This window comes from Mangifera indica, chromosome 16 (genome assembly GCF_011075055.1).
Source record: "Mangifera indica cultivar Alphonso chromosome 16, CATAS_Mindica_2.1, whole genome shotgun sequence".
Lineage (NCBI taxonomy): Eukaryota > Viridiplantae > Streptophyta > Magnoliopsida > Sapindales > Anacardiaceae > Mangifera > Mangifera indica.
Window position 1 is genome coordinate 4,382,681 of NC_058152.1, and position 9,785 is coordinate 4,392,465.

Here is a 9,785-nt window from a genome sequence, read left to right on the forward strand (position 1 = left end):
ATATATATATATATATATATATATATATATATATATAAGTACACATTTGATTATGTCATATGTGATTAAATGATTTTTAATTAAGAATAGGTCAAAGGACTATTTCTCACCCAAAGTGTGCGTATTTCCCAAGTTTCCTCTATTAACTTTGAAAATCTCATTTACTCATCCGTGGACAATTAAAACTAACGGTTTCAAAGATAAAATCGTCATTTTGTCTGTATTATAAAAAATAAACTTAAATTTGTTTTAATTTTCCCCCTAAAAACTAACAATTTCTCTCAACCCAAGTTTTAAAAAATAGCATTTTCCACCCTAGGGTTTCAATTTTTTAGATTTAATTTTTCGACGTCGTTTCTTCCTCTTTGATGACCTCCAAGTGACGCCTCTTCTTCTCCGATGCGATCTCCTTCCCATGGCTCTCTTGGGAGTGGTTGTCGACGAAGACGAGTCGTCTCCGTCTAGACGAAGACGAGTCGTCTCCGTCTAGACGAAGACGAGTCGTCTCTGTCTAGACGAAGACGACTTGTCTTCATCTCGATGGAGATGACTCGTCTTCGTTGACGATCACTCTCAAGAGAGCCGTCGAAAGAAGACTGTGCCAGAGAGGAAAAGGCGTCACCTGGAGACAAAGAGTCTTCATGGACTAGTACTCCCAAGAGAGCTGTCAGAAGAAGACTGTGTTAGAGAGGTAGAGGTGTTGCCTAGAGGTGGTCGGAGAGGAAGAAACGACGCTGAAAAATTGAATCTGAAAATTAGAAACCCTAGGGGGGAAAATGTTGTTTTTTAAAACTTGGGTTGGGGTGAAATTATTAGTTTTTAGGGTTTAAGGGGGAAAATGATATAACTAATGAACTCAGTTAATTTTAACAACCCATGAGTAGGTAAATAAGATTTTCAAAATTAATAGGGGGAAACTTGCGAAATGCGCATACTTTGGATGGGAAATAGTCCTTTGGCCTTAAAGAATATGTAAAGGATTTATTCCCTCGCTAAGCTTGTTGCATTCACAAATTAATACCTTTTAAGTATTGAAAACTCAAGCAATCACTTATAAGCGGTTAAAATTAGGCCAAACGATTATTTCCCACCCAAGGTATGCTGTAATGATAAGTTTCCACCCTTTAACTATAGAAATACCAAATACCCATCTATGGCCGGTTAAATTTAACAAAACTCTAACGGTGGTAAATTTAATCTCATTTCCCCCCTAAAAGTTTAAAAACTAACATTTTTTCCCTAAGCTAAGTTTGAAAAGATCGCATTGCCCCCCTAGGGTTTATTTCCAAACCCTTTCACTTTCTCCGGAGCCATCACCGACCGTCTTCCTCTCCCGACGGTTTCTCTTCCACCGACGGCCCCCCTCAACTCTACCCCAACCCATCCGGCACAGAGATACGTCATCTGGGAAGAGAAATCTTCTTCCTAGACGACGAAGACAAGATCGATCTCGTCTTCATCGTCTGGGAAAACGATCGTCTTCCCAGATGAAGACGACTCATCTTCCCAGAAGACGACGAGTCGTCTCGTCTTCGTCTGAGAAGACGATCATCTTCCCAAACGACGACGATTGGGAAGACGAAGAACTTCGTCTCGTTTTCCATCGCTTTTTCGACGCCGATCGGGCGCTCAAATGGGAGGAAAGAGATCACCGGAAGGAGAGGATGCTTCGGGAGGAAGAGGTCGTCGACAATAGAGCCGAAGATGTCGTCGGAGATTTCAAAACGAAACCCTAGGGTGAAACTGCGATTTTTTAAAACTTAGGCGGGGGGAAAATTTTAGTTTTTAAAGTTTAGGGGGGCAAAAGTAGATTCTATTTTAGTTTATTTTTAATATTATAGAGAAAATGACGATTTTACCCTTACCACCGTTAGAGTTTTGTTAAATTTAACTAGTCATGGGTGGGTGTTTGTTGTTTCCATAGTTAAAGGGTGAAAACTTGTCATTACAACATACCTTAAATGGGAAATAGTCGTTTGGCCTTAAAATTAACATAATTAGTTAAATTTCAGAAGTAAAAACAAATTCTCTCTCCCTCACCTTTTCTTCCCAAAATATGACGCTTATGTTTGGTGATGAAGATGACGTCTTCGTCTCTAGCTGGCGTCGTAAAAATGGAAGAAAAGGGGAGGGAGAGAGGCATTGGTCGATGACGACATCGGGAAAGACCAAGGAAAAAAGAAAAAAACCTTAGAGGGAAAATGCAACATTTTAAAGTTTAATCAAAGGAAAAAATTATTAGTTTTTTAAATTTAAAAAAGAATTGATAATATTAATTGATTCTGTTAATTTTAACCTCCTATAGTAGGTGTTTGAATTTTTAATATTTAATGTATATTAATTTGGGAATGCAACCAACTTTGGGCGGGTTCCTTCCTCTTTGGCTTTTTGCAACAAACTCAGTGGTTTCTGCTACTTCCTAGAGCTTTCTACTGCTTCCTGGAGCTTTCTTCTGCTAGGTTCCATCCTCTTTGGCTACATTTTCCTATCAAGTAGTTGCTTTTAGATGATGCTTCGGATGCTTTCTGGTCTGCTACTTCTGTCTGCTTCAGCCAAAGTGTGCTTTCGTGACCTTTTCTTAAGCTGGTGCAGCAATTTGAAGTCAGTTTTCTTTGCCTCTCCTTGTCTACACTTGAGGATTTTTAGAGAAGCTTTGTCTTGCTACTGCTTGTCTCTGGTCCATTTGCCCTCTTCCTGTTGCTGCTCTCCTTGGTTCCTTGCCAAGTTTTCTGTTGGTTTGTTTCTAGATTTTCCAGATTTTCTTGGGTGCCTCATCTTCTTCCAGTCGCCTAGGCCCAGTTGCCTTCTGCTGGTCTCTTGGTGGCTGCTTGGGATTTTGGCCTTTTGCCGGGTTTTGATGGTTGTTATTTCTTGTGTTTTCTTTTGTGGTGTGGTTTGGATTGTTGTGTTGTTTTCTTGTTGGTTGTTTTATGGTTCATCAAATTTGTTCAGGGCTGTCTAGTGTTGGTTCTCTGCTAGCCTTTCTCAAGTTTGGTTGAGCTTTGGTTATTCCGATTTCTCTTTTGAGGGTCTTCTTGTTTTTTTGTTAATACATGTTTACTTATCAAAAAAAAAAAAAACTTTAACTGTAAAGATAAAGTAATTCATAATCACATAATTACAAATGATATGTACTCAAAAGTAGACACATATAACATTGTTCATTCTATATTTCTATTAAATGGAATTCACTAATTAACAAATAAATAATTGGTCTCTCAAACCCCCATCAATGAATCCCACATTGATGGCAAAGCACGGAGTGTGCATCTCATATTGTTTGAGGGGTTAAATAGTTTGTGAGTTTATTATATTGTTAACATACATTTTGACTTATAAAATCTAAAAGCAAAACCAAGTGAATAATATATTAATAATAAACCAGCTATTAGACCAAAAATGTTATACTAAACATTGGACTGAAAATAGTCTTTTGGCTAATTATATATACATATTATTTTACACAACTTATCACGTAAAGACTATGCCTAATTTTTTTTTTCAAATCAAAGACTTCTATTAGTTACATTATTTACTGAAATGATTCAATTTTTCAAATATAAGAACAAAACAATGCATATGCACTTCATCGAGAATTATCAAAAACTAGCATGGCAAAGTTTGGTTATAAATTTAATGCATTGTCATTTTACCAACAAGAATTTTTTGCTCTTTTGCTAACTTCTTTGGCAGCTTAGGAGATAGCAACAATTGAGAACTCACTCTATTTCCATTATTCTTCAAGAGACCTTTTTTTTTTTTGTTAAATCGGAGAACCTTAATTGGATGAATGAACACTGAGACATAATAACCAAACCCACATCCAATTTATTTGATAAATCAAATCTTTACAAAGATGACAAAAACTCAAACTCAAAACTCTCTAAAAATTCTAGTATTTTACCAATTTTATTATCCCGAATCCTCTTTAAACACATTTTCTTGTTCTATCAACTTATTTCCAATACATTCTTCTGTTTTCAGCTTCTTTCTTTTATATGTAGTGAAACTATTATGATTGATGAGGCAAATGTGGACAAGCTCGGGAAACAAAAGAGCAATTAAAAATATATTAACTGGCATTGAACTACATGGGTTACTAAATATATTATCAAGTAACAATTTTACATATCAATTGACCATAGAGAAGAAGACTGGACATAATTTATAACCAAACCGAAGCCTCTTTTATTTTCATTCACATTAAACCCACCCCCACCACCCATGTACTTTCTCCTATTTCTTCTCTAACTTCAATTAGAAATTTGGGCCAGCTGCTAAGATCTCCTCAGTCAGCTTCCCATCCTTGCCAATCTTGTAGTTGGTAAAAGTTTCAAAGTTTATCTTAAATAGGCCACCCAGCTTCAGCAATGTATCCTTGTAAGCCTTCTTATCCGCCCACTGCAGCACAAATAACAATGAAATTAGGTGATTCAAAATAGCACATTTTAAATTAGTCACAATGTATGGATGTGTTCAAGAAAAAGACAACTAACAGTGTTAATTGGATCCAGGATTTCTGAAGGCACTCCCTCAATCTCAGTGGGGATCTCAAGCCCAAACACCTCTGTTTTCTTGTAATTTGCCTTCAACAGTATACCAGAGTGAATGGCATCGATGATTTTACGTGTATACGGCAACTTGATGCGCCTTCCAGAACCGTAACTGCAAGAACAGGAAGATTTTAGTTCATTCTTTTACCAGAGTTTGACAAAGGATTATTTAAGTTCAATATAGGTATCCAAATCTACAATATATACCTTCCACCTGACCAGCCAGTGTTAACGAGCCACCCTGTTGCACCATGCTTCTGCATCTTCTCAGCCAACATCGCTGCATATTTGGTGGGGTGCAACATTATGAATGCAGCACCAAAGCAAGCTGAGAATGTTGCTGTTGGCTCCTTTATACCATCCTCTGTACCGGCAACCTGAAATTACAATCAAGTTGAGTCAATGGAGCAGCAGAAACATAGCTAAATAACCACCATAGTCACATGTCTGGATTTTAATAACAGTTATAATTCAATAAGATGGTGTAATACCAGAGCAGTATAGCCGCTGATGAAATGGTACATAGTCTGTGCCAGGCTCAGCTTGCTCACTGGTGGGAGCACACCAAATGCATCGCAGGCCAATAGGATAACATTCTTAGGGTGTGGACCAACACATGGGATCTTTGCATTGGGTATATACTCAATCGGATAGGCTGCCCGAGTGTTCTCTGCAAATAAGAAGAAAAAAGCACACAACATAAGAACTTCTCTGGTATAAACAAATATTGCATGTATATCAAATCAAAACATCTTTTTTTGCAGAATAATTTTAACATAATTGAATCCAGAGAAATCAAAATTCAAATTCTGCTAGCTCCTTTAACTTGTAAAATTTTGCTCTATTCAAATTCGGTTGCAGACCTTTTTTTTCCTGAATCCTTAGGATGAAGCATTAAAAAAGCCAACATACCTAAGCGTTTTACTTAAATTGCCCACTCGGCAAAGCAAATTAGTTGATTTCATATTATCACTGTCATATTAATCACACACTATATAGGTATCCCATAGGATGCAATCGATTTAATCTATGATAAAATTTATTAAATGATGTGGCAGCAAACTAAAGCACCATTTATGGGTAAGATCAACTGCAATTAAATATAACTTAGGTAATACATAAATTACTAAAAATTGATTATTTACCTGTAACAGATTTCTCAGTGTAATCCACCTCCCTGTTATGCTCATCAAACACCACATTTTCCAACACTGCCATTTACAATCAATTGAATTGTTTTCATATATATATTCATGACATACTAAAACCTAAATCATAGAAAAATAAGGACTAAAGAAAATGAAGAACATACCGGTGCCAAACTTGATGGCATTCCAGATATCAGGCTCCTTCTCCCTTGAGAGGTCAATACACTTGGCATAGCAACCACCTTCAATATTCGACACACCATTCTCACTCCAACAGTGTTCATCATCTCCAATTAGATACCTATTGTGATCAGTGGACAGTGTTGTCTTTCCAGTTCCTAACATCAAAAGTATTGAAATGAACTCATCAATAAGAGTACAAACTCCATAAATACAAGAAAGGGCATACAAACAAACATATGTCAAAAGATGTACAATAAGTTGTTTAAGGACGAGTAAGAAGGCACGTATTACTTGCGCACGTTAGCACCAGATCATATCCCTGATCCGATGATACTATACCTGACAATCCAAAGAAGAGGGCAACATCTCCATCTTTTCCCATATTGCAGCCCGAATGTAGAGAGAGGATTTGACGTTTAGGCATGAGATAATGCATTACACTGAAAAGGCCCTTCTTCATTTCCCCGGCGTACTGTGTGCCGAGGATGACCATTTCCCTTCTAGCAAGATTAAGGTCTATGCTAGTAGAGGATGTCATGTAGTGAGTATATCGGTTACACGGGAACTGTCCAGCATTGTATATAGTGAAGTCCGGAGTACCGAAATTCTCCAGCTCTTCAGGAGTGGGTCGGATACACCTGCCACCCACCCAGTTATCCAATTGTACACTAAGCTATATTTCCATTGTACATTGTTTAACCACTTTCCTCCATCAATGAATGATAATAAAACTCAAGATAGGATAATGATATTAACATTATGTCAACGACAAGGAGACTTATCTGGCAGGGCTAAGACCTTTGAAAAAACAGCTGAAATTTGTTATAATATGTTTCACTTACATGTTGTGCATGAACAAAGAATGGTATGCTCTGGCAGAAACAATTCTGACTTTGATTCTGTTCTGCGGATCCCAGTTCAAAAATTGATCATTCACAAAGACCTGCAAATTTTTCATTCAACACCCATTATCAATCATTAAAATAAATAGAGCATGCTTCCATCTATCAATATAAATAGAATGTTATTTAGAATTAACTACGGTAACTAAATATGTACTAATTTAATTATTTTTACATGTCTTAGTAAATGAATATGATATGATTTGTATGGCTGAATATGACAGACATAGATAGCGGACCTAAGCCAACCAGGAAAATCCCAATAGTTTAGGGCCATAAGCCAACTTGGCAAAGACGACAAGAAAGATTCCAAGCCCATATCACCATCAATAAATCTTCTACTAAAATGAAAGCTATACCGTTCTAGGCTTTTCATTTTTTTTATTTAATGTTCAATAAACTTTTTACACAATTTTGAGAGGTGCTTATTTAAGACATCACATGTCACAAAAATTGAGCCACCTTTAAAAGAAATTTTTACCTTCTATTTTATATAATTCATTGTTTCTTCACTCTTCAAAAACAATTTAAGGAACATCTAGATTAGGAAATTCAAAACAGGGGGCTATTACATAAGTATTCAGACCATAGAGATCTGATGTATTTACCCTTATAAAATATACTTAGATAGGTGTTCTTAATTCTTCAGTAGCTTGCCTTATTTTTATTTTATATTATCAAACAGAAAGAAATCATACATAAATCCTTAAATGTCCCTTAATTTGTATGACTAGCAGCAGTATGATTGAAAAGCATAATATAGATAGCAGATAATAAGTCGGTAGACTTACTTTGTCCAAGGAATTCAAATAATCAACAGCTCTTTCTCTGTTGACCAGGAACGTATGCTCATCCATCTCAATGTTAGGTGAACCCCTGTCCATTCAAACAAACAAATTACTTATTAAATCATTTTCACATTGGAAAGAATAATAGGTTTTTTCTTTTTAAATTTCTGTAGTCACAGATTAAAATAAAAACTAAGTGAGAATATACAAGCACTTACTTTCCCCACCAAAGGTCATCTTCAGTGGTTTCATCCCTGACAACACGCTTATCTCTTGGAGAGCGGCCAGTCTTGGCTCCAGAGAGGGTTGCCAATGCACCGCTTGAGGTGATGAACGACCCTTGCTCGTATTTGATGGCTTGCTCATATAACTCTGAAAACCCACAAAGTAAATTATTTATGGAGATAATGAATTTAAGAAATAAATTGTTTTGAATTTAGGGTAAGACCTGCAGGAGAGAGGTTGTAAAGGATATGGGTAAACTTCAAGGAACTGTCACTGACGCTGATCGTCGGCGTGAAATAGTGGTGCACCACGGCTGAATGCTTTGGGGTCTCGGCCTTCCTCGCTGGGTCTCCTTTCACCACCTTCGGCCCTGTTTCTCTCGTCAGCGACGCCAAAGATGCACTGTTTAACAAACAACAGCAATTGGTCAATGAAGTCAACCCACAAACATGTGTTTACAGCAAAAGTTAAATCACCCCTCATTCCTAAGATAATAACAAGATTACCCTTACAAATCTGACCTAAAATCTTACATCCAAATGGAGGCATATTTTAGTAAATTAAATTTTAAATTTTATATTATTTCACCGGCTTATCGGAACCACGCAAATCAAATGCGTCCGCTGACGTGGATACAAAACTCCGTCGTTTCATGAGTGGCACCACACCCAAGATTAATGAGTGGGGCCCAGAAAGTCCATCTTAATATATCACCGTTGATCACCCAGGGATTGAGTGCACTATTACTCTTGGTCCCACTTTCTTACGTCATTCATCTAATTCGTTTCAAGTTTCTTTCCTTATAAACTTAGTTTTATTTTTATTTGGTGAATTGCGTGTGTAAATGAACCTGATGGACTGGAGTTGCTGTTTATAGCGTTCCTCTTCAGAGAGGCTGGTAAAAGCCCCCTGGGTTCCCTGAATGGGAGTGGTGGGAGTAGATCTCTTCTTTTGAAGAGAGTGAAGTTCGTCGATGGTCTGGGCCCTAACAGGTGGCGTACTGTCATCGTGACAGATTTCGCTCTGTTTCCTCTGCGACGTAGTATGGATCTTCGGCAGACCGTTCCTCGCCGTTCCGTTTCCGAAGCTGAACTCTCCGCTACCGCTCTTTGCCATCTCTATCTGCACATGAAAGAAGCATACACACGTACCAAATTTAGAATAGTAGATCATAATGAAAATAACAAATAACAACAGAATAGAATTATCTTATCAACAAAGAATAAAAATAGAGAGCCAGAGAGGGACTGCACCAGATAGTGCGAAGGCGAAACGAAAGGACGAAGAAAGAAAAGGAACTGGACTAAAGAGAAATCAAAGAAAAATAAACGATGGGCTCGATCATCAAAGTGCAGCTGCAGCAGATAAAGAAAGCTGAGAAGTTGATGCGAAATGAAGGCACCCGATGTGGGGTATTTAAAGGGTTCAGTGGGGAGGGAATTTAACCATGGTTTATTAACCATGGTTACATTCTATCTCTCATGATCATCAGGGTCAAGGACTGAAGCTGCAGAAAGACTAAAATCCCATAAATTCCTATAGGTCTCAGATTCACTGCTTAAGTCGCAGCTAAGGCTCGTTTGCCTATGGTTTTTGTTAAAAATACAACAGCGAGTTCAGATGAATAAAAATATTATAATTTATTTTTTTACAAACGAAGCCTGGGCAAAATCAATTTGATTGGAGGAAAATGCCTGCAAATGGTAGTCTCGCAACCAGCAGAGCAGCTCAATCAAATATATAGACGCGCAAACCGAAGGGCGTAGCCCCCACACCACGCGTATGCTGAAGGGGGCTTCATGTTCACAAAGAAGCTGTCTTTTGCTGGAAATTAATCAAAATTAAATTCATATTTCAATTCCGAAATTACCGTGACTTCTTGTCAAAAACTCGAATTCTCACGGTAAATTGTTTGCGTGTTGGGAAAATTAGTGATCTTTGGTGAGTTCCAATGCAATGCGGTCGTGTCCAGGGGATCTTAATGTG

At 37.5% G+C, this 9,785-nt stretch overlaps 1 protein-coding gene across 1 annotated transcript; it reads right to left on the minus strand.

Moving 5' to 3' along the window:
• Positions 1-4,045: 4,045 nt before the first annotated feature.
• LOC123199121 (phosphoenolpyruvate carboxykinase (ATP) 1-like) lies at positions 4,046-9,277 on the minus strand. The gene is made up of 13 exons (XM_044613974.1): positions 9,053-9,277; positions 8,650-8,921; positions 8,023-8,201; positions 7,793-7,946; positions 7,578-7,662; positions 6,727-6,827; positions 6,224-6,522; positions 5,866-6,039; positions 5,699-5,764; positions 5,045-5,223; positions 4,761-4,930; positions 4,497-4,665; positions 4,046-4,401 (listed from the first exon to the last, which is right to left on the minus strand). Exons 1-13 carry the CDS (start codon positions 9,260-9,262, stop codon positions 4,258-4,260), a joined length of 2,202 nt encoding a protein of 733 aa, XP_044469909.1. The 5' UTR covers positions 9,263-9,277; the 3' UTR covers positions 4,046-4,257.
• Positions 9,278-9,785: the final 508 nt, after the last annotated feature.

Excerpts from the sequence above, each read along its gene's own strand:
- LOC123199121 (XM_044613974.1), bottom strand. The coding sequence starts at position 9,262 with ATGGTTAATAAACCATGGTTAAATTCCCTCCCCACTGAACCCTTTAAA. Across the intron at positions 7,947-8,022 it reads TTACAACCTCTCTCCTGCAG|AGTTATATGAGCAAGCCATC; the intron begins GTCTTACCCTAA and ends GTGGGTTTTCAG. Across the intron at positions 4,402-4,496 it reads TCCTGGATCCAATTAACACT|TGGGCGGATAAGAAGGCTTA; the intron begins GTTAGTTGTCTT and ends TTTGTGCTGCAG.